Source organism: Gopherus flavomarginatus, chromosome 1, assembly GCF_025201925.1.
Source record: "Gopherus flavomarginatus isolate rGopFla2 chromosome 1, rGopFla2.mat.asm, whole genome shotgun sequence".
Lineage (NCBI taxonomy): Eukaryota > Metazoa > Chordata > Testudines > Testudinidae > Gopherus > Gopherus flavomarginatus.
The window spans coordinates 17,191,684-17,216,119 of NC_066617.1; the positions used below are offsets into that span (position 1 = coordinate 17,191,684).

Below are 24,436 nucleotides of genomic sequence, written 5' to 3' on the forward strand. Positions count from 1 at the left end.
TGAAGGTCTTAAAGCACTATGACCTGCTCAGAGCCAACGTTAAACAGCCTATTTCAGAGCCCTCATCCAGTGAGCTCCCTTGGCTCCCAACAGAAGATGTTTCAGATGATTATTGCGGAAGCAGGTCAAGCTAAGTTCAAGTTCACAAATAAGCAATAAATACCTTGACCCTATAAATGCTGAGGCAGATCACCCTTCCACATTCCATTCTAATCAGGAAAATGTGGTTTGCCTTCAAACACCACACCCAGCGGCCATGAGCCAAATCGTACTTGTCTCGACTTCAATGGGCCTACCTACATGACAAGGCAAGCAAGATTGGAATTTTGAAACTCTCTTGTATTCTGTGTTTAGAAAAAGAGTTCGGTAACTGTGGTAAACACTCTTGTAGCCATGTCCTTCAGACTTTTTCCAAAATCACTTTGCTGCTGCGAAATGTGCCCGTCTGGCAAATGTGCACCTGCTATTTTGCTGCTTGCACAGAAGCATGTACGTGCAGGAATGAAGAGGTTAATAGAGAGGTTGCCCCTATTAGTTCTGCTGTCTTTATTTTCCTTAATCTAGATAAAATACTGGCCAGGAAAGCATAATGTTACTCCTGTGATTCCCATCCAATACAATATCTGCCCTTGTGTCTGCTGCTAAACATAAATCAGCACTAGCAAGAATCTGCTATCTCACAAGACACATATACCTTGTGTATTAATTACATCATGAAGAGAGGACCAGAGAGAGCAGAGGACTGAGAGAAGGGGCAAAGACACAAACAGAGGGAAAAAGAATACCACAAGAGACATAGGAAGATTTGGTAATGATGGAGTCGAGGTCTCAACAGATGGGTGAGACAGCACAGTACAGCAAGGATTTAATATAAGGATACGTCTACACTACAGGATTATTCTGATTTTACATAAACCGGTTTTGTAAAACAGATTGTATAAAGTCGAGTGCACACAGCCACACAAAGCACAATAATTCAGCGGTGTGCGTCCATGTACCGAGGCTAGCGTTGATTTCTGGAGCATTGCACTGTGGGTAGCTATCCCGTAGTTATCCCATAGTTTCTGCAGTCTCCCCTGCCCATTGGAATTCTGGGTTGAGATCCCAATGCATGATGTTGCAAAAACAGTGTCGCGGGTGATTCTGGGTAAATGTCATCACTCATTCCTCCCTCCCTGAAAGCAACGGCAGACAATCATTTCGCGCCCTTTTTCCCTGGATTGCCCTGGCAGACGCCATAGCATGGCAACCACGGAGCCCGTTTTGCCTTTTGTCACTGTTATTGTATGTGTACTGGATGCTGCTGACAGAGGCAGTACTGCAGTGCTACACAGCAGCATTCATTTGCCTTTGCAAGGTAGCAGAGACGGTTACCATCCCTATTGTACCGTCTTCCATGCCATTGTAAATTGGCGATGAAATGACGGTTATCAGTTGTTCTGTACCATCTGCCATGCCATTGTAAATTGGCGATGAGATGACAGTTATCAGTCATTCTGTACCGTCTGCTGCTGTCATGGGTGCTCCTGGCTGGCCTTTGCTGAGGTCGGCCGGGGGTGCAAAGACAAAAATGGGAATGACTCCCCGGGTCATTCCCTCTAAAAATAGAGTCAGTCCTGCCTAGAATATGGGGCAAGTGTACTAGAGAACCAGTGTACCAAAGAACCAGAGAGCACGGCTGCTCCGTGTCAGATCCCGCAGAAATGATGAGCTGCATGCCATTCTAGAGGGTGCCCCTGCAAAAACCCCACCCGTTGCTTCCCTCCTCCCCCCAACCCTTCTGGGCTACCGTTGCAGTGTTCCCCCATTTGTGTGATGAAGTAATAAAGAATGCAGGAATAAGAAACACTGACTTTTTCGTGAGATAAAATGAGGGGGAGGCAGCTTCCAGCTGCTATGATAGTCCAGGCAGTACAGAATCTTTTCTTTAGACATGAAAGGGGTGTGGGGGGCTGATGGAGCTCAGCCCCCAGTGGCTATGATGAAGACGGCTACCAGCCGTTCTGTACCATCTGCTGGGAATGACTGGGAGTTATTCCTATTTTTACCCAGGCGCCCCCGGTCGACCTCACCGAGGCCAGCCAGGAGCACTCACAGGATGAGGAGGACGGCTACCAGTCCTTCTGCACTATACTGTCTGCCACCAGGGAGGGAAGGGGAGAGGATGCTTCTGTTCAGTGCCGCATCACCGTGTCTACCAGCAGCATGTAGTAGACATACGGTGACACTGAAAAAAGTCAAGAAATGATTTTTTTCCCTTCTCTTTCACGGGAGGGAGGAGGGGTAAATTGACGAGATATACCCTGAACCACCCCGGACAATGTGTTTGACCCTACAGGCATTGGGAGCTCAGCCAAGAATGCAAATGCTTTTCGGAGACTGCAGGGACTGTGGGATAGCTGGAATCCTCAGTACCCCCTCCCTCCCTCCCTCCTTCCCTCCATGAGCGTCCATTTGATTCTTTGGCTTTCCGTTACGCTTGTCACACAGCACTGTGCTGTGGACTCTGTCTATCATAGCCTGGAGATTTTTTCAAATGCTTTGGCATTTCGTCTTCTGTAACGGAGCTCTGATAGAACAGATTTGTCTCCCCATACTGCGATCAGATCCAGTATCTCCCGTACGGTCCATGCGGGAGCTCTTTTTGGATTTGGGACTGCATCGCCACCTGCGCTGATCGGAGCTCCACGTTGGGCAAACAGGAAATGCAATTCAAAAGTTCGCGGGGCTTTTCCTGTCTACCTGGCCAGTGCATCCGAGTTCAGATTGCTTTCCACAGCGGTAACAATGGTGCACTGTGGGATACCACCTCGTGGCCAATACCATCGATTTGCGGCCACACTAACTCTAATCTGACATGGCAATACCGATTTCAGCGCTACTCCTCTCGTCGGGGAGGAGTACAGAAACCGGTTTTAAGAGCCCTTTATATCGATATAAAGGGCCTCTTTGTGTGGACGGGTGCAAGGTTAAATCGGTTTAAAGCTGCTAAATTCGGTTTAAACGCGTAGTGTAGACCGGGCCTAAGTTTTTCTCCTCTGGCCCCCAACATTCTCCATCGTAATCAGGCAGTGTTTAAAATAAACAATAGTACAATGTTGCAACTACTATCATCATGTCAGGTGACAACTTCATATCAGTCAGACCTGAAAAGTCTGAGCACATTTCATAGTGCTGCTTCATTTTCCTTTATTATGTGTGGTATTGAGTTAAGGCTTTCGAGTTACACACAGTAAAATCATATTGCAGGAAGAACTCTTACTCAGTCCGTGCTTTAGGAGCATTTAGTCATACTGTACCAGCATTCCTGTCTATATGGAGGCTTTTAGCAACATACTGCCATTAAAGAATAATGGCTCATATCCTTTTCAAGACTTGAAAAAGGGAGGGAGGACTTATCACAAGAGATGTGTGGCTCATGCCCCATTTTTTATTATTGGAGATAGAGTGGAATAGCCAGAAGGTGTGGATACTAGCTTTGGATGCAGAGATGACGACAACAGCAGGGCTGTTTCCTGCTGAGACTAGCCCATTCATGGCCCTCCTTAAATCACTGTGCCAAAGGCTGTGTCTCTGGCTGTGTTGTTGCTGGCTGGTCCACTGGCCACCTACCCATATTCCCCTTTTGTAGCATGGCAAGACTACACAATAGGAGATACTGCTGATCAGGGCAGCTGTAAATCACAATGCAATTTGCATTGTAATTTACCCTGTTCTTAAAAGGGAAATGTATACATCTGATTTTTCCTCAACCTCATGTCCCTCGCCATATTCCCTTCCTCCCCAGCAGCTGCAGGAAGCTGAGCCTAGATGTTGTGGAGGGGATAGAATTGGCAATATGACCCAATGCCCCAGAATGCATACAAACATGTGGATTTTTTTTTGACTGTGCCAATTGCATGAAGTGGGACCAATAGTCAAAGGTAAAGAATATTATCATCCTATTTTATTTTAATTATAACATCTATTTGTAACATTAACCTCATAGTCTTTTTTCCTCCCTTGTGACAGCCATTTTGTGAAATTTTGAAAAGACTGAACAAGGCCAATAAAAATTTAATGGCAATGACAGCTTTATTCTCAGATCTAGCAAATTAAAAGAAAAAACCCAAGTCTCAGATCTAAGGCAATAATCTAATGGAACGGAGAAAAATCCAGAGCAAAATAAGACTATTTCCAGTTATGAAAAAATGTTATTGCTGATGCTAACCTTAAATTAATTTCTATTTGTATTAAGATAACAACCTTTCAAAACCTACCCAGGGGAAGTTTTTTCTAAAGAGAGAACAGGGTTTTTTTTAAAAGCAGTCTGTTGATTAGCCTTCCCAGTCAGAGACTATTCTGTACCTAATTCTAGGAAATGAGCCAAATATGATAAATAAGGTTGAAGCTGGACAACATCTATGATCCTGTGATCAGAATATCATTTAATTTGAAAATACTCAAGAGGGTAAATACTAAAGAAAGCAGCACTAAAGGCAGATCCTCCCATTCATTTGCTGGAGTTCTCAAGCTATTACTGCCACAGATGGCTAGGGGAATACATTGGCATTTATACCATTAGCTTATCAAATTATCAAACCACAGGATTCAGCACGGAAGATTACTCATGAACATAATTTGTCATCATTTGGGCACGCAAATAGCTACTAGGACTAAATAGAAAACCCAGTCAGGGTGTGGACTGAATGCATCAGAGGGTTGGTAATGCAAGAGAGAGCCTTTCCCTTCCAAGTCAGCAGTTCTAACTCAGCCCAACTCAGTAGGGGCCAAATGGCTTTTGGTGGCATTTGTGAAAAACAAGAGTGGTCTCAAGCCTGTCCACACACAGTTTGTGCACCAATTTAGCTAGAAATTGAATTAGTGAAATTGGTGCAAATCACCAGTGTGAACAGTCTTATATCAGTTTAACAAAGTCTTAAACCAGTTTAGCTTAACTCAATTGCAAGTAAGATCTTTAGGCACCTTGGAACTTAGGGTACATCTCCATGGGCAGTGATTCCAAAATCAGAGCGCCCATACATGGAGTTATTCAGGAATAGCTGTTCTTTAATTACACACACTACCTCAATTTGAATCAATTTTTCTATGTAGACAACCCCTCAGGTCTGATCTACACTGTTTATGCACTGACCTTACTATTTCAATAAGAAGTGTGGTTTTGTATGGAAACAGTTACATCGGTGGGCACAGTTATCCCAATTAAAAAAAGGTGCCTTACACTTTGTTCCTATACATGTATACAGCTATAACTATAGGGTTGTACTAGTGTAACTAAATCTGTTTCGATACCAATGTAGTTGAAGTACTATAAAAACTGTGTAGACCAGAGCTTAAGACTGTCTGCACTAGAAGTTGCATAAATCAACTTAAAACTCAGGTGGGTGAGGTAATATTTTTTATTGGACCAATTTCTGTTGGTGAAAGAACACATGTTGCAAGAAACCAGGGTTTCCTGAACTCCCATTTCTGGCCTTCAGACAACACCCGCAGCCTCACTAAACTTACCATCAGAAGTAAGCTACCCACAGCCATATCTCCACTGCTGTGATGATCAATACTTCCCACAACATGACTTTCCAGATCCATGGTCAGACACATGACTATCACAAGGTGGTGTACTTTAGCCAGTGCATCAAATGCACGAACAACAACTATGGGGGTGAATCTAGACAATCACTGCATCCTTGAATGAACTCACAGAGAAAAATGATAACAGACAAAAGGCACCCTATCCCTGCAGGGGTGAACACTTTATACAAAATGATGGCTCCATATCTGACCTCTCAGTCCTCGTCCTCAAAGGAAAGCTGCACGACACCTTCAAAAGACAAGCCCGGGAGCTCAAATTCATAACTCTGCTAGACACCAAAAATCATGGACTCAACAGAGACACTGTCTCATGACAAGAGTTTGTAACCCACTCTCTCTTTTTTGTCCTATGCTGCAAAGATCTTAATTGCCAACTTCATTTTAAACTTGTGTAAACTCCTTATGCTTAACAATCTGTTCCACCTTATATTTAACTGTGACACTCTGCTTACCTTTGCCAGTACTGAAGAATAGCTCTGTGGAGCTCGAAAGCTTGTCTCTTTCACCAACTGAAGTTGGTCAATAAAAGATATTACCTCATTCACCTTGTCACTCTAATATCCTGGGGCCAACATGGCTACAACACCGTAAATCTAAAAATCACACATTCAAGTAAACTGGTGCAACTGAGGCACACTGAAGTCAAGGGAACTAGTCACCTAAATACCTTTGTGGATATGGGCCTGAGAATTCAGACCAGACTCGTTTGGGTTTTAATGGCAAAGCATCCCCATCACAAGCCATTGCCTTTGGTACTAGGGTAGCAGTCTATATTCTCACTCCTGGAGAGTACAGACTGCTAACCTTGGTCTCTCCAGGGTAGGTGGAGCGTGCGGGAAGCTTGCATGGCCAGCACCAGCCGCAAATCTGTGCTCTCTAATAATGAATTTCAGTCTCAGGTGCTGGTCTGACAAATAGACCAGCACCTTTCCCAGGCACTATATTCATTATGCAAAGTTTTAAAGTAAGAATAAAGAGAACTGGTTTGAAAACATGAAGCAGCATTTTGGAAGCTAGAAAAATATTAGCCCCAAGGTGCTACATCTCTTCTTTGAGAACTCTTTTGTTAGCGTGCTCTGCTAGGAAAATTATTACATTGTTCTGTGATGATGTCAAAACTGAGGACGAAGTAAATAATGAAGAAAAAAAAGCAACCACATACAGAAGATGAAATCCTGGCCTCACTGAAGTCAATGGGAGTTTTGCCATTAACTTGAAAGGGCCCAGAATTTCACATCCCAGCCCACTCTCCGCTCACTTACTCTGCTTCTACTCCATTGACGTCAGTGAAATTATTCCTGATATACCAGTGTAAAGATCTATGCACAGTTTTTAGTTTTAGTACCAGTATATGTCAATTAAGGGTGTAATTTAAAAAAAAAAAAAAAGTTTTACCAGCACAACTCCTAGTAGGGACGTAGTTATACCAGTATATATTATTTCCCTTTCCATATGGGAATAATTAAACTTGTATAAAGCATCGTTATACCAATGTAACTGTATCCACACTGGGGAGACAGTGCCACTTCAACTATACTGGTACAACTTGTGTACAGACAATGCCTAAGTGAGAGGGCAACCAGATCCAGAGAGATTGGGATGTAGGTGAAGGGCCAGTAGAAAAAAATATACTTTAAAATATAAGAAACAATATAAAATAGAATCTTTACAACAATTCAGCTTCTATATATTAACTGGAAAATGGGACTATGGGTTACTGTATTTCTTTTCATTGTCCACACATGCACTGGGTTGATTGGTTCTTCTCTCTTGGCAGGCATAGTTAGTACCCCCACTTAGTTCAGCATACTGGGCTCAGTTTCACTCATCTTTTCACAGGAAGCCTCTTACTGCTAAGGCTGAGATGCAGCATTCTCCAGTTAGGCTCCTCAATATCGGGGAAAGAGCACAGGTGGGAGTGGTTCCTGGTAGCCTCTCTTTAAAAGAAAACCCATACAGTCATTGCTAATTCCCACAGTAGAGCTGCAGCGCTAGCTAACATCCTGGAGAGGCACACCACAAAAAGCAAACAAGAATGTTGGAAAAATATTCAAAACAAACTAAATCAAATTAGGTCAATGGAGTTTTCACAAAAGTTCTTCTGCATCTCTGCAGATACCCCAAGGGCCCCCAGTCTCTCTCCCTCCCCGCCTCAACCACCGCACATATGAATCTGTGAATCTTCATGTCATTGAAGAACTGCATCATAGTACCATTCTTCCAGTCAAGAAGGAATAGGTAGTCTTCTGAAGCCTTCATCAATGGCAGGAGAGAATGCTGCTGTGCAACCACAAGCAATTTGATGATTCTCACTAGCAAGCTCACCTCATAACCTCATATTCAATGGCAGAGTTGGCTTGATAGTCTACGGGATTTGGTAAACTCACCTTTTTTGAAGAGGGGGATTATTGCTAGCAAACGATCTGCCCTTCTTTCCTCCTTTTTGTTTCTATTTCTCCCCCTCCTTTCTTTTACACTCTTACACTTTTCTGTCCATTTCCCATTAGTGTTGACAGAACTGTGAGACAGAAGAATGCCTCAGCTTTTGCATAGTTACCTCAGATACTTGAATGCTACAGACAAAGCTCAAGACTGAAAATGTTGGCTCTTTGGTGCATGGATCCAGCAAATGGCAACAGTTCATTCATCTGCCATGATCTATTTCATACTCTTTGGGTGCATGGGAGTGAGGTTGGGGGGGAATTGTGGGAAGGCACTGGAGGACTCTCATCATTTCAGTAATTTAGCCTGCGTCTTCACTGAGGAGTGGGTATGTTACCAGCCCAAGTGAAAGCAGCCCCTAACCTCTAGTAGTCTGTAGCCCCAGCTGGGAAGCTAGCCTGGGCTTAAAGCACCACTAAACTCAGGTGAGATGATTGTGTGTATGGTGGATAGAAAAGGCTTCGAGGCAACACCTGAGAAAGAGCCTGATTTAACTCTACAGTGAAGACGTACCTTAAGATTATTACCATTCAAAACATATCAAACACTACATTTTGCACTCTAGCGGCAACATGCCAAAAATGCATAGGCTTCATTTTCAGAGGTACTGACCCCCCCCCCTAACTACAACTAAAGTCAATAGGAGCTGTGAGTGCTTAGTGCACCTCTGAAAAAAATCAACATAAGTCTAAAGTCATAGAGCTTAAGTTGTTATTTCTGACATATTCATGCTTACCTGAGCCTCTTTTTAACCGTCTTCTTGCCAGTTTAATTTGATCCTGTAGAATCTGTACCCAGTCTCTGGGGCCAGGAAGTTTATCCACATGATTAGCAGTGCAATATTTTTCTGTGAAGACTAAAATAAAAAGGTAGCTTTTTTTTTTTTTTAAAGTTTTGTCAAAATTGAGAAGGGAAAAACAAAGAAGAGGAGGAGGATTAAAATAAAAACAACAATAACAAAAACTGAAGTTAAAGTGGCCAACACTAGGAGGGCAAGACCAGAGGTCAATTCAATGTTCTAGGTGTTTATCTTTAAATATATTATTTTGTGCCTAGATACTATATTGATTAGCTGTCTATAAACACCTGAGAGAGGGAGAGAATGTCTACATCTCATGTATGTCACATACAGAAAATCTGTATTAAAATGAACTTTGAACTAAGCCTCACAAGTGGTGGATGTTTATAACTGCCTGTTCACCATATGCATTTTGGCATTAGTGGAGAACAGCAGGCCTCCTCCTGGTCCTTCTGGTCTCATGATCTTGTCTGTCAGGCTGCTAGCAAACAGGAGATATGAAGAAGTCCTAAATCTTCAGTGGGCATTTATCATACTGGCAAAACAGAAGAGGACACTGAGCTTTTATAAACACATATAAAACAACTGCTTTAAAGGGGACAAAGTCAATCGGGTCCCAAATTTAGATTTTGTAAAAAAAACAAGCTTTTACAGAGCTTAAAATACTAGATATATTTTCAAAAATTGTTATAATTCCAATGAAAAATAAACAGAAAAAACATTCCTCTGCTGTGTCTGCAACCCTAACACATTGCAACATTGAAAGCAAGAAATGAAAGGGACTATAAACAAAAGTGAAACTGACTAATTGTTTTGATTGTCCACCTGAGAGAAGTGCAAAAGGTAAATCAGAACATAAATAGTCAAAGTATTACTATGATTAACAACGCTATTGCAGTAGTGACCCAAGGTCTCAAAAACTGGAGCATCATTATGCTAGGACAATATACAGGAAGACTTGGTCTCTGGCTCAACGTGCTTACAATCCAAGAGAACTTCATATAGCCAAGTGATAAATAAAGGAGATATATATGTGTGTGTACACACACACACACACACACACTCTTCAAAATATTAATAAATAAGTATAAAAGGTTCAAAAATAATGTATTTTTAAAATTCTTTCAGTTTTAATAATATAAGAAACTATTCACAATACACAGGTTTTTGTTTACAATCCATGGCCCCAATCCTGCAGTCTGATCAATGAGGGCGGGGGGTAGCCCAGCTGGAGTACCACAGATGTCAACAGGGTCTCATACAGGTGAGGTGGTCAGCTTTGCATGAACTGAAAGTTTATTGGGTCAGAGACTGTCTTTTTGTTCTGTGTTTGTACAGTGCCTAGATCAGGGGTCAGCAGCCTTTCAGAAGTGCTGTGCCGAGTCTTCACTTATTAACTCTAATTTAAGGTTTCGCGTGCCAGTAATACATTATAATGTTTTTAGAAGGTCTCTCTCTACAAGTCTATATATTATATAACTAAACTAGTGTTGTATTGTAAAATAAAGAAGGTTTACAAAATGTTTAAGAAGTTTCATTTAAAATGAAATTCAAGTGTTGATCTTAAGCCGCCAGCCCGCTCAGCCCACTGCTGGTCTGGGGTTCTGTTCACCTAGGCCGGCAGCAGGCTGAGCGAGGCCTGCGGCTGGGACCCCAGCTGGGAAGGGTCTGGCAGCCAGAACCTCAGACTGGCAGCACGCAGTGCGGGGCCGGCGGCCGGGACCCCAGACCGGCAGTGGACCGAGTGGCTCAGCCCACTGCCACTCAGCGGTTCCATCTGCTGGCTCCTGCCAGCCGGGATCCCGGCTGCCGGACCTGCTCAGCCTGCTGCCGGTCTGGGGTCCCAGCCCTGCCTACACACAGTGGGTACCTATCTTCTCCCTGGCTCTGGCCCATTCTCTTCCTCTCTCTGCACTGAGCTGAGGGTGGGAGTGCACTGAACACAGGGCTGGGGGTGAAGGGTGGGGCCAAGAGCTAAAATGAGGGAGGGGGCTCAGGGTTGGGGCAGGAGCTTCGGGTGTGGGGCACTTACCTGGGCAGCTCCCATTTGATGCGAGGGGTGCAGGTGGGAATGTGGGGGAGAGGTGCAGGAGTTCCTGTCTGGTGCTCTGGGTGGGGGGTGGGTATGTGGCAGGTGCATGGGGTGGGGTGGGGGCTGGGAATGTGGGGATGTGTGTGCAAGAGTCAGGGCAGAGGGCTGAGGGCAAAGGGCTGGAGTCAGGGCTGGGAGATGGGTATGTGGGGGGGCAGGTGTCAGGGCTGAGGGGTGGCTGAGTATGTGGGGGGGTGAAGGAGTCAAACAGGTGGCTGTGTGTGTATGAGGGAGGTACAGGGCTCAGGGCAGGAGCCTGGGGGTTTTGCGGGGGTGCGGGGCTCTGGGCGGGGTGTGGGAATGTCAGGGCTCAGCGGAGAGGGCTGGGTGATGGCCCCCCTAAGAACTCCCAGCCCCCCCCGCTCCTTGTCCCCTTACTACCCCCTCCGGGGACCCCTGCCCCCAATTGTCCGCCAGGACCCCACCCCGTCTAAGCCTCTCTGTTCCTTGTCCCCTGACTGGACCCTATCTGTCCCCTGACTGCCCCGACCCTTATCCACACCCCTGCCCCCAGACAGACCCCTGGGACTCCCATGCCTATCCAGCCACTCCCCGCCCCTGACAGGACCCCCAGAACTCCAGACTGATCCAACTCCACCCTGCTCCTTGCCAGCCCCAACCCCTCTCCATACCGATTCATACCCCCCCCCAGCTTCTTGTCCTCTGACCACCCCCTCCAGAGACTCCCCCACCCTAACTGCCCTCCCCCAGGACTCTCCTTGCTCCTGGTCCCCTGACTGCCCTGACCCCTATTCACCCCCCGCCTCCTGACTGACCCCAGGACTCCCATGTCCCATCCAACCCGCCCTGCTCCATGACTGCCCCCTCCAGAGACCCCCCGCCCCTAAACACCACCCCCGGGATCCCACCCCCCCATCCAACCCACCCTGCTCCCTATCCCCTGACTGCCCCTACCCCTTATTCAATGCCCCCAGCCCTGGACACCTTACCATGAGGCTCCACGCAGAGCCAGACATACTGCACCACGGGAGAACCTAGCCCTGCCCCTCAGAGCACTGCACGCGCGGCGGCCGAGCTCTGGTTGAGTGGGGAGCGTTTCTTCCTCCCCACGCAGGGAAACACTGCCCTGCGGGAGTGCGCAGCCCTGACCCCCAGAGCACTGCACGTGCGGCAGCAGGGCTCCAGGGGAGGGGCCAGCCAGCTTGCTGCGCTCGGCCCGGCGCTCCAGCCTGGGAGCGCGGACCCTGCGACTTGCCACGCCGGGAGAGTGGGGCCATTTGCCCACCCCATGCGCACGGTTATGCTTCTGCTCCCTGCCCCTGTGGGGGGAACGGAGGGCAGATGAGAGTGGGCTGGGCTGGGCAGGATATTTAATGGCATGCTGGAGTCCCGGCAGGCTCCAGTGTGCCATTAAAAATCGGCTCACGTGCTGTCTTTGGCATGCGTGCCATAGGTTGCTGACCCCTGGCCTAGAACAATGGGGTCCTGGTCCATGACTGTGGATCCATAGGTGCTACAATAATAAAGTAATAATAATCAACTGATTACAACATCAGAGTCTATGATGTGAAAGATTACACTGTCCTTTGAAACAGACATCAACTTGAATTCTAGCAAATTAAAAGTTGATAGTAGTTTCAGCTTCTATTCCTCTGCCAATTTTTGTGATTTTACAATCACATTTGCTTATTTTTAAACAAGATTTCTCCCTCTATGTTGTGTGAAAGACACACAAACAACAGGAGGAAATGACTACTCAGGAAAAACAGTGCAAATGTCGCTACACAAAGTAGAAAGAGAGAATTTCTCCTCTAATCATTTTCAGTTATAAGAATCTTATATAAACTTGTAATGATGGTAGGTAAAATGTTTTCAGACAGAAGGGCAATTTTCAAGTTGACAGTGTCCCCTTAAGTTCTCAGCTAATTTCTCCAATGAATGTGGCTTTTTCTCCATTTCTGCATTCACGTCATGGAAAAGGACAAAAAACATCACTAAACAATATCTGAGAGTTTGGTAGAGTAATGTCTTAATGATAAATGCAAACAACATGATGTTGTTCTCATGGAAATTTCACACTGCCTCAGTCATTACTTGGAATAAATGAACCCACAGTGTCTTACAGCATAGCTCCTCAGGGGAAAACAGTGCTATTGGAGCCAGGCTGAGTAAAGTTCCACACTGTGTCAAGCCGTGGCAACTTGTTGCATTAGCCCCTAGGAAAGACCTCCCCTAATGAAACATGACAAAGGTCACGCACTATCACTTGGTAGATGCTCTAAATGCAGTGAACGCAACCCTCTTATTATAGCAGTGCCTAGTAGTACCACCACAGACACTTTTCTATTTCCATTATAAATTCTATTTTTGAGGGGTGTGTAACACTGGCTTTTTAATTGAAATGTGGCCATTTTTGTTTAACTGCTTATGACTGCTGCTTTCTACAGTGAGGTGAGTTTTGCTATTTCAGTGGTGCTGCCCCACCTACTGGAAATATCTGTCCCTTGTCAGCGGATTTAAACATTCATATTCAAACCTTCCTGTTTTCTCTAATTTATGACTAACTTGCCCTTTAAAGCTTTTTGTGACTTGTATGAAGGATACCATGTAAAAAATAAATTTTCCTTGTATGCTAATGTTTATCACCAATACAGTATTCTGGATGATGGGTCCTACTGGTATCATCCAATCGACCTTTCGGTGCTAACATATTGTCAGTACGTTGGTACACAACAATCAACTATATGTGAATGGAGACACTGAGTCAATGAACATTACATAGAAATTGCCATTCCAGATCAATGGTCCATCTAGTCCAGGATTCTGTCTTTGGCAGAGGCCAGTACCAGATTCTTCAGAAGAGAGTGTGTAAGAAATCTCTCACTGGACAAATTATGAAATAACCCATTTTTTTTTCCTGAGTTAGGAAATCTAAAATCAAGCTTCTAATATAAACCTGGTTGCAGCCACAACCAGGTTCAGAGTCAATACCAGATTTTCTATTAGAAATATAAGTCAGGATTTTGACATGGTCACAATCTCAGAATCAGAGAAGAGTAGGACGGGAAGGGACCTCAAGTGGTCATCTAGTCCAGTCACCTGCACCCAAAGAAAGACTATGTAATAACTAGACCATTCCTGACAGGTGTTTGTCTAACTCATTATTAAAAACTTCCAATGACAGAGATTGCCTACGAAGGTTGTGGAATTTGTTCCAGTGCTTAACTACCCTGACAGTTAGGAAGTTTTTTTTAATGTCCAACCTAAACCTCCCTTGCTGCAATTTAAGCTCATTGCTTCTTGTCCTATCCTCAGAGAGCCAGGGGGATAATTTTTCTGTCTCCTCCTTGTAACAAATTTTTATATACTTGAAAATTCTTATGATGTTCCTCCTTAATCTTCTCTTCTCCAGACTAAACAAACCTATTTTTTTCAATCTTTCCTCATAGCTCATGTCTTTTTAGACTTCAATCATTTTTGTTGCTCTCCTCTGGACTTTCTCCAGTATGTCCACAACTTTCCTGATATGTGGTACCCAGAACTGGACACAATACTCCAGCAGAGGCCTTATCAGCGCAGAGTAGAGTGGAAGAATTTACTTGTCGTGCCTTGCTTGCAACACTCCCGCTAATACATCCCAGAATGATATTTGCTTTTTTTGCAACAGGGTTACACTGCTGACTCATATTTAGCTTTCCACCCACAAAAACCTCTAGAGCCCTTTCTGCAGTACTCCTTCCTAGGCAGTCATTTCCCATTTTGTATGTGGCAGCTGACTGTTCCTTCCTAAGTAGAGTACTTTGCATTTATTCTTATTGAATTTCATCCTATTTACTTCAGACCATTTCTCCAGTTTGTCTAGATCATTTAAAAATTTTAATCCTATCCTCCAAAACAATTGCAACCCTTCCCAGCTTGCTATTGCTTGCAAATTTTATAAGTGTACTCTTTATGCCATTATCTAAATCAATGATGAAGATACTGAACAGAACCGGACCCAGGACCGATCCCTGCCGGACCTCACCCGATATGCCCTTCCAGCTTGACTGTGAACCACTGATTTACATTCTGGGAATGGTTTGCCAACCATTTATGCACCCACCTTATAGTATCTCAATCTAGGTTGCATTTCCCTAGTTTGTTTATGAGTGGGTATTGTGAGACAGTATCAAAAGCCTTACTAAGTTCAAGATATAACATCTACTGCTTCCTCCCCATTCACAAAGTTTCTTACCCTGTCAAAAGAAAGCTATTAGGTTGGTTTGACATGTTTTTTCTTGACAAATCCACGCTAACTGTTACTTATCACCTTATTATCTTCTAGATGTTTGCAAATTGATTACTTAATTATTTGCTTCATTATCTTTCCAGGTACTGAAGTTAAGATGACTGGTCTGTAATTCCCCCAGTTATCCTTATTTCCCTTTTTATAGATTGGCACTGTATTTGCCCTCTTCCAGTCCTCTGGAATTTCTCCTGTCGTCCATGAGCTTTCAAAGATAATCGCTAATGGCTCAGATATCTCAGTCAGCTCCTTGAGTATTCTAGGATGTATTTCATCAGGCCCTAGTGACATGATAACATCTAACTTGTCCTTTCCCTATTTTAGCCCTCAAATTCTACCTCATTTTCCCTGGCATTCACTATGTTTGACTTCCAATCGCTACTATACTTTTTGGTGAAAACTGAAACAAAAAAAAGTCATTTAACACTTTTGCCATTTCTACATTTTCTGTTATTGTCTGTTCCCTTCAGTGAATAATGGGCCTACCCTGTCCTTGGTCTTCCTCTTGTTTCTAATGTATTTGTAGAATGTTTTCTTGTTACCCCTTAGGTTTACAGCTAGTTTTAACTAGTTTTGTGCCCTGCTCTTTCTAATTTTGTCCCTACATACTTGTGTTATTTGTTTATATTCATCCTTTGTAATTTGACCTAGTTGCCACTTTTTGTAGGACTCTTTTTCGAGTTTTTGATCATTGAAGATCTCCTGGCTAAGCCAGGGTGGTCTCTTGCCAGAATTCCTATCTTTCCTGCACAGTGGGATAGTTTGCTCATGTGCCCTTTACAATGTCTCTCTGAAAAACTGCCAACTCTCTCAGACTATTTTTCCCTTGAGAATAGCTTCCCATGGGATCTTACCTACCAATTCTCTGAGTTTGCTCAAGTCTGCCTTTTTGAAATCTATTATCTTTATTGTGCTGTTTTCCCTCTTGCCATTCCTTAGAATCATTAACTCTATCATTTCATGATCACTTTCACCCAGGCTGCCTTCCACTTTCAAATTCTCAACCAGTTCCTCTCTATTTGTCAAAATCATATCTAGAACAGCCTCTCCCCTAGCTGCTTTCTCCACCTTCTGAAATAAAAAATTGTCTTCAATGCATTCCAAGAACTTGTTGGATAATCTGTGCCTTGCTGTGTTATTTTCCCAATAGATGTTTGGGTAGCTGAAGTCCCCCATCACCACCAAGTCCTGTGCTTTGGATGATTTTGTTAATTGCTTAAAAAAAGCTTCATCCTGCCTCTTCTTGGTTAGGCGGTCTGTAGTAGATCCCTACCATGACATCACCCTTCATTTTTACCCCTTTTATCCTTACCCAGAAACTTTCAACAAGTCTGTCTCCTATTTCCATCTCAGTTCAAATGCATATATCTTTGATACACAAGGCAACACCTCCTTCCTTTTCCCTGGCCAGTCCTTCCTCAGCAAGCTGTACCCTTGTATACCAATATTCCTGTCGTGTATTATCCCATCAAGTCTCTGTGATGCAACTGTCATAGTCGTGTTTATTCACTAGCATTTCTAGTTATTCTTGTTTATTCTCCATCCTTCTTGCATTAGTTTATAGACATCTAAAACGCTGACCTGATTTCCCCTCTGTTTCCTCTTGTCTCTCCCTTGCCCCTGCTATAATGGACCATGCTCCCCCCAGATTCCGACCCTTCTCCCAGGTCTCCATAGTCCATATATTCTTAACTTCCAGGTTAGCTCATGGCATCTCATAACTAGGAATGAATTGCATGTACTTTAAAAGCTCCAGATGGTACAAAATGCAGCAGCCTGTCCACGTAACACAGATCACCCCGGAGCTTTCCTTTCTGCACTAGCTTCCTGATTAAGCTGAATACAAAGTCTCTGTCCTAATATTCAAAGTCCTGGAACATAATTTTCTCTAACAGCTATATTCTACTGGTTATCTTGAAACTGTTGATCAATAGGGGAGACAACTCAGAGGTGGACAGAACATTCACAGGAGCTTGACCTAGACTATGGAACTCACTCCCACAAGACAAGCAGGACCACAACCTCACTGACATAAGAATTAGATACAAAACTCAATTCTTTTACTAAATTTTCTTCAATAAGATCTTCCACTTCTCACAGCCAGCCACAAACTACTAATCTAGTTATTCATAGACTAGATATGACGCAGTCAGATGAATGGCAAGTTTTTCCACTCTACCCTGCTGATGTCCCTCAACCCCTGATCTGGAAGGATCAAGACAGAATTATGGCAATCCAGGACCCAAGGTAAAACTCAAGAGAGTTCTCCCATGACTCTGCATCTCCATGGAGTGGCAGCAGGCTCCAATCTAATGAATGAGCAGTGAATTTCTCTAGTGGGAGCAACTGTTTCAGGCTGTCTTCTAAGTCAAACTGGATATCAAGTACTCTCTGGTCACATTTTCAAGTTTTTCTTTACATCCATGAAGGACAGAAAAAAAAAAATGAAGTTGAGATTCTTATCTCATCACATGCCTTCAGGGGCTGGGGACCTAGGCATAAGCCTCTAGCTTAGTCTAGCCTGGAGGGACCACTTCAAAAATTATGGAAAAATTATAAAAAGAAGAATGCACATTTTTCTGAGCCAAACGCCGAGGATTCTAATTTCCTGGCATTATTCAGTTACTAGAACATATTCTCAGCTAAGGATGGAGACACATATATATATATATAGGAAAAAAAGCAGAAACATACCTTTTATTGCACCCACAATATTTTGGTCTAGTCCTTTTCGGTTGTCATTGAGTCCTCTTTTCCTCTTGCCATTGGGTAAAGAGTTAGCCAAGGTCTTGTCATCAAAAAATGCACACACCAGCTTTCTAAACAGCAGGCTTCCTGAGCGAGTATAGTTTGATAATATAGAGTCCAGCTGAGATTTGGGCATAAAGACATCAAAGCCTTCAGCAAGTTGCACTTCTGGCTACCAAAGGAAAACAAATATTTTAATTCAAATAGTGTTCACACATGCTGTTTTACATGCACATCCAGCAAGACTTCAATGTCACTTAGTGATCACATCCATGAAGCTTATCCAGGAGTTATGATAAAAAACGTAAAAGCAGCAAAGAGTCCTGGGGCACCTTATAGACTAACAGACGTATTGGAGCATGAGCTTTCGTGGGTGAATACCCACTTCCTCAGATGCATGTAGTAGAAAGGTATATATATGCAAGCAAGAAGCAGGCTAGAGATAACGAGGTTAGTTCAATCAGGGAGGATGAGAAGGCAACAAGTTTCCAGAGGCTTGCATGGGGGCTTAGAAATTAAAGGCCATGTCTACATGTACAAGCTTACAGCAGCACAGCTGTACTGATGTAGCTGAGCCGCTGTAAGAGCGTGATGCCGATGGGAGAGCGCTCTCCTGTCGACATAATAAAACCAGCTCAACAATCAGCAGTAGCTATAGCACTGTGCACACAAGCGCTTATGCCAGCAAAACTTATGTCGCTCAGTGGGGTGATTTTTTTCAAACTCAGGTGCAACAGAAGTTTTGCCAACGTAAGTGCTAGTGTAGATATGGTCTAACAAGATCCCAGCGTTGTAAGGAGGAAATGCCATAAACAAATCTAATTAATACTGCTGTGAATTACCTGTGAAAAACACCTGTGCGCTGGGGAAGGTTGGAGGGGGAGAACAGAGTTAATGTAATGTTAGTTTACGCTTTTTAAAATAAATTAATCAATTTATGTGGCTGAGGAATAAATTGAAGGTAAAATGCTGATTTATGACTGCATTCCTTTAGTAGCAAATTATTCTTCAATCAAAGGCAATCAGTACTTAATTGAGCTTTCATGGACAACTTTGAATGTAATTTATCAAATGGAATAGCTCTTTAGCAGATAATAATTAGGGTATAAAGAACCAGTGGGTAACTATTCATGTACAGTGTAACAAATTATCTACATTAATAGTAAAGCAAAGACAAGAAAGTTTAACTATAAGCAAGGGATCATTATATTTTAAAAGGGCTAATCAGGTTCATGGGCCAGATTTTGAGCTCTGATCCACTGATGTGACTCCAGGGTACCTCAACTGAAACCTTAACATTGGTTTCAGTGAAGTTATCCTTGATTTACAACTGACGTGGAATGGGGATCACTTTCTAGGCAAAGACGTAGTGAAAATAATATCGGCATTGGTTAGTAATTGTATAAATCAGTACATACAAGGCGCAATTTGTACAATTTTCCAATGAGAGTATTCATATACTGTACTATCAAAATTCCCTTTCAGTTTTCCTAGGCGCTCAGACACAATGGTTGTAAGTACAATAGAAATGCCTATAAATAAATAGAAGGAAAAGATAAAATAATGTCCTCATTCTTTCTTTTTTTTTTAAAGTGATATTATTTAATCCATTCAAAATGTTTAGAGGTTTCATTTTATTTCCACAGGTAAATATATCCACTCCCAAACCTCAACTTTCTTCTTTTGAAAATCAAACCCATATGGTTTAAATAATAATAAAAACATCTTGCTTATTTTCAGAACTGTCCTAAGCTGCTTTGATGGTGGGGAGGGTTCAGATGCTGGAAACATACTGAAACAACAAGTATGGCAAACAGTGCATGTCAGTTCCAAACAATGGAAGGAAGATGTGGCTCAATTTTTAAGCCAAGCTTCCATTTTCAGGGCGCAAAACTGCCACCTAGAAGGAACTGCGGCCAGAATGAATCACCATAGAACTAGCGTGAACGAAATGAACTCACAAAACTTTGGATGAAATTCCATTAAACGCACAAAGCTTCCTGAAAAATTAGAGATCCAACCAAAAAATCAAGCCACAGGCATAGAAGTCTTATAAATGTAAATTGCATATCTGAGGCAGAAGTTACCCAATATCTACTATCGCTTCAAACCTTTCTAACCACAATACTACAACAGAAGAATCTTGGAAAAGCATTGAACTAGTTGCTATATATCATTACACAGACTCTCTTGCATGACACTGTAATCTAATTAGTGGTGTAGCTTGCATCTATATAACTGAATTATCATGACTGCTCTTTTTTATTATTAGTTTGCACTTCTAGAAAGGTACAACATTATCTACAGGATTCTTTTCATTTACGCTCATTGATACAAAATTCAATTATGTTCTTCTAGCTCACTGTACTTAGGAAATTGGAAACTGCCTTCTAAAAATTAAAAATATATTAAAGAAATTAATGATCAGTTTATTCATCAGTGAACTTTTCAGACATCACTCATCTATCTGATCATTAAACAAAGCCAATCAGCTACCCCTATGGTCACTAGATAGACACTTCATTAATCAATGCCACCTGCAGCCTTCCAATGCCCCAGTCATATACTCTCATAGCTGTTAATTCTAATCCTGCAACTAGATCTGCCTGGGCAGCCTCTTGCACTTGTACAGAGCCCCACTGACTTGAACAGCAGGATCAAGGCCTTTACCTGGATACAACAGGGATGAAAGTCAAATACCCCAATCATGCAAAGATTTACACACAAACTTTATTCATGCGAGCAGTCTCCCTGAAGCCAACAGAATTATTCAAGTGTGTAAAATTAAGTAAATAAATATGTTTTTTCAGAAGCAAACCTTAGGTGGGGAATAATTACATTAGTTAAGAAAGGCTAGGGCTGGGAATTCCTTACACAGCTCCTTGCAGGGGCTCCTGGACTTACTTTGGCCCTGGGTAGCATGGCAGATGGGGACAGTAAGTTTATTTTTCAGGGACCAACAGAGCTCCTGATCCCTACAGAGGACCTAAAGAGTGGTTTCTATGAGGTCAGGAAAAGAGAATATATGGTTTTGGAAGCAGCACTCCCCTTTTATGACTCCAAACCCAAATCCCCACTTTTTTTGAGGTAGAAGAAACAATATAGCCTCAAGCAGACTTCAACACTGATCCCTAAGTTATAGTGCTGTAAAGTTCTCTGGCATTTTATGCAACTGAAATATCAACTTACATCTGAGGAAGATGATTCAAGGATGATACCAAATCCTGAAACATGGGTCTCTGGCTTTAGCATATGTTCAGCTGCTTGCAGGCTGGATCTTTCAGAGTTTGCTGACAGTTTCTTTTCCTTCTCTACAGTGCTGGGCTTCTTATTCACAGTAATGGGCTCAAGAGTCTTTTGGGGCAATTTTTTCTTTTTATTTCTCTTTCTTGATATTGTTGACTTCTGTGCACAGATCAGGGGGATCGGAGGCTGCTGTCTGTTTTGGGTGCCAACTGAAGGGGGAAAAAAAAGCTGTGAATATACTTATAGAACACATATACCACTGCAGGTTAAACGTAGTTATTAACTTGCTGTATTCATCCTGTGGCTAAGCAGCACTATTTACAATACAGTTTGTGCATATGAAGCATTCATATTTTCTCAGGTTTGCATAATTAACCCTTAATATTGAAAAAAGGACTTGAACAATGATTACAGTTGTGTAAAATGGTATATCCTCTGACGTTATCAAAGATCTTATGGTCTTTCAATATCTTTTACTGACATAAATAAGAAAACTCTAAATGCATTAGCAATCATGCTCTTTTCTAAAGAAAATTGGCTCAGAAAGAATATTTAAAAACTAGTTTATCAAGAATTAGTAAAAAAATATTTAACAGTTTAATTTCTACATTCTGGGAAAGTTACCTGGACTTCATACCAGTTGTGGGGTTTTTTTGGAAGCCTAATGGGTCTTATTTCTCACAGATATTAATATTTTATATTTATACAGCATCTTTCAAGGACACATAAGTGCTTTACAAATTAAGGCCCTACTCCAGCAATCAGATCTGTCTGGACTGACTTTATGAAGATGTAAAGGTCCAGCCACATGGATCAGATTGCAGAATCAGGGCTAAATAATCGGCATCAAGCAGCTCAGGGCTTGTCTACACTTGAAACGCTACAGCAGCGCAGCTGCAGCAGCACTTCGGTGTATACACTACCTACTCCAATGGGAGGGGTTCTCCCATCTCATAGACTTTAAGGCCAGAAGGAACCACTGTGATCATCTAGTCTGACTTCCTGCATATCACAGGGCACAGAACCTCACACACTCTCTCTTATAATAGACCCAGACCTCTTGGCTGACTTTCTGAAGACTCGAAATCATGATTTAAAGACTTTAAGTTACAGAGAATCCACCATTTACTCTAGTTCAAACCAACAAGTGACCCCGGCCGCACGCTGCAAAGGAAGGTGAAAGCCCCCCAGCATCTCTGCCAATCTGACCTGGGGGAAAATCCTTCCCAACTCCAAATACAGCGATCAGTTTTAGACCCCGAGCAAGCTGGTGGGTCTCACTGACCAGACACCTGGGAAAGAATTCTCTATGGTAACCCAGAGCCCTCCCCATCTAGCGTCCCATCTCCAGCCACTGGAGATACTTGCTACTAGCAGCCACAGATGGGCCACATGCCATTGTAGACAATCTCATACCACCATCCCCTCCATAGACTTATCAAGCTCAGTCTGGAAAGTTCAGTCTGGTTTCCCCCCACCCCCACCCCCCCACTGTATCCCTTGGAAGACTGTCCCAGAACTTCACTCCTCTGATCGTTAGAAACCGTAGTCTAATTTCAACCTTAAACTTGTTGATGACCAGTTTATATCCATTTGTTCTTGAGCCAACACTGGCCCTTAATGGAAACAACTCCTCTCCCTCCCTGGTGTTTATCCCTCTGCTGTCTTTATAGAGAACAATCATGTTTCCTGTCAGCATAGGTAATCCACCTCCCTGAGAGGTGGTAGCTAGGTTGACGGAAGAATTCTTCCATTGATCTAGCACTGTCTACACTGGGTGTTAGATTAGTTTAACTACATCACTCAAGGGTGTGGATTTTTCACACTCCATAGCGACCGAAGTTGTGTCAATGTAACTTTTTAATGTAGAACCTTACTTTTTTCCATGGGCAATTGAAAGCCCCATTGAAAATGCTACAGCTTTCAGGGAACTGCAAACTGCCATCCTCTGCAAAGGTTTCTTTATAGGAACCACATTCACAGTGGTATTTACTTAATGGATTTTGGAGAGGTTTCTGGCAACGATTACAAGGGCTGCAATTTGTATATTGTCATTTAAATAGGAAGGTGCTTAACTATCAGAATAAATCCTTATGTTTTTGTGTACATATTTGTATTTTAGGTGCAATTTTTTTTTCTTTTAAGTAACAAGAGTGTCAAACAAGTGTCTACATACCACAAACTATAAACTATTACCCAAAGCTTTTCATCAAGAGGTCCATTAATTTACGAACTTATTTATGTTACAGATACACAGCATGAAAAGAGAAACACTCCTGTTATCCTAGGTTCCAGTTTTTATTGCAGAAGGTCTAGTCCTGCATTTTGTATCCACAAGTCATCCTTACTGATGCAAATAATTGCCCTGAAATCAATGTAACTACTTGTGTAAAGGGATTTCTCATATGCATCTAGGACCCTCACACTTCTTTGAAACCTAAACATCTTTACTCACAGTAGCTGACACATTACAATACTTGTCTCATCTATCCTTAGCTCGTAGTAACATTTCAAGTATGATACTGTATGAATAGAATCACCTTCTTTTGTCCTTTCAACTTTCACCGTATTTCCATTAAAAGACCCGCCTCCCCACAATTCTAACTGAGGGCTGTCATAGTTCAGGTGACTGCTCCTGTATTTCCCCCTCATAGTTCACCAAGGGCACCCACTTTCAGACTTCTGGTTTCCCAGCTGTCACCTCTCTTGGGCGGAGACCTGCATTTCTCCTCCTCCTGGCTGGGTATTTCTACGCTGCACAGTTCCCTGACTACATTGTGAATTCTCCAGCAAGACAGATAGCCTACACAGGCCTGCTTTGCCTTCTTCTCAGAGATTATGAACAGCGTAACTCCTTAGAGATGGGGAACCTGTTTAAATCCCTTCTCCCCATCAGGCAGACTGGGGAACTGAACCAGGGGCTCCTACATCCCAGATGAATATCTCAACCACTGAGCTAAAAGTTACAAAGGAGCTGCGGTTCCTCCTCCTTCTACCCTTGTTCCAGGGCCATGTTATGTGGCGTTAGGTGCCTACCTCACTTATTCCCATAAGAAATAACTCAAGGTGTCTAAGAAGGGTTTCCATTAGTGGATCACAAGCAGAGAGAGAGGCCTTTCTGCAGCCCAGACTTAGGCACATATCTCCATGAGAGAGGCAGAGTTCAGGACACACCCCTATGATTGGTATCTCCCCACTTAGCATGCGGACTTTTGTGAACTGCAGTCTAAGGTGCCTATCTCTTCCCATTTGTTGTACAGAAAGCCTAGGT

The 24,436-nt window shown here is 42.9% G+C and overlaps 1 protein-coding gene across 3 annotated transcripts in view; it reads right to left on the minus strand.

The window, feature by feature from the left end:
- BEND7 (BEN domain containing 7) overlaps positions 1 to 24,436 on the minus strand; it is a 52,646-nt gene that overhangs the window by 8,147 nt on the left and 20,063 nt on the right. For all 3 annotated transcript variants that reach the window (XM_050936944.1, XM_050936945.1, XM_050936943.1), the window contains exons 5-7: positions 21,109 to 21,374; positions 17,866 to 18,091; positions 8,771 to 8,890 (exon numbers count right to left, since the gene is read on the minus strand). In XM_050936944.1, the coding sequence (XP_050792901.1) occupies positions 8,771 to 8,890; positions 17,866 to 18,091; positions 21,109 to 21,374 (612 nt within the window). The remainder of the gene's footprint in view (positions 1 to 8,770; positions 8,891 to 17,865; positions 18,092 to 21,108; positions 21,375 to 24,436) is intronic.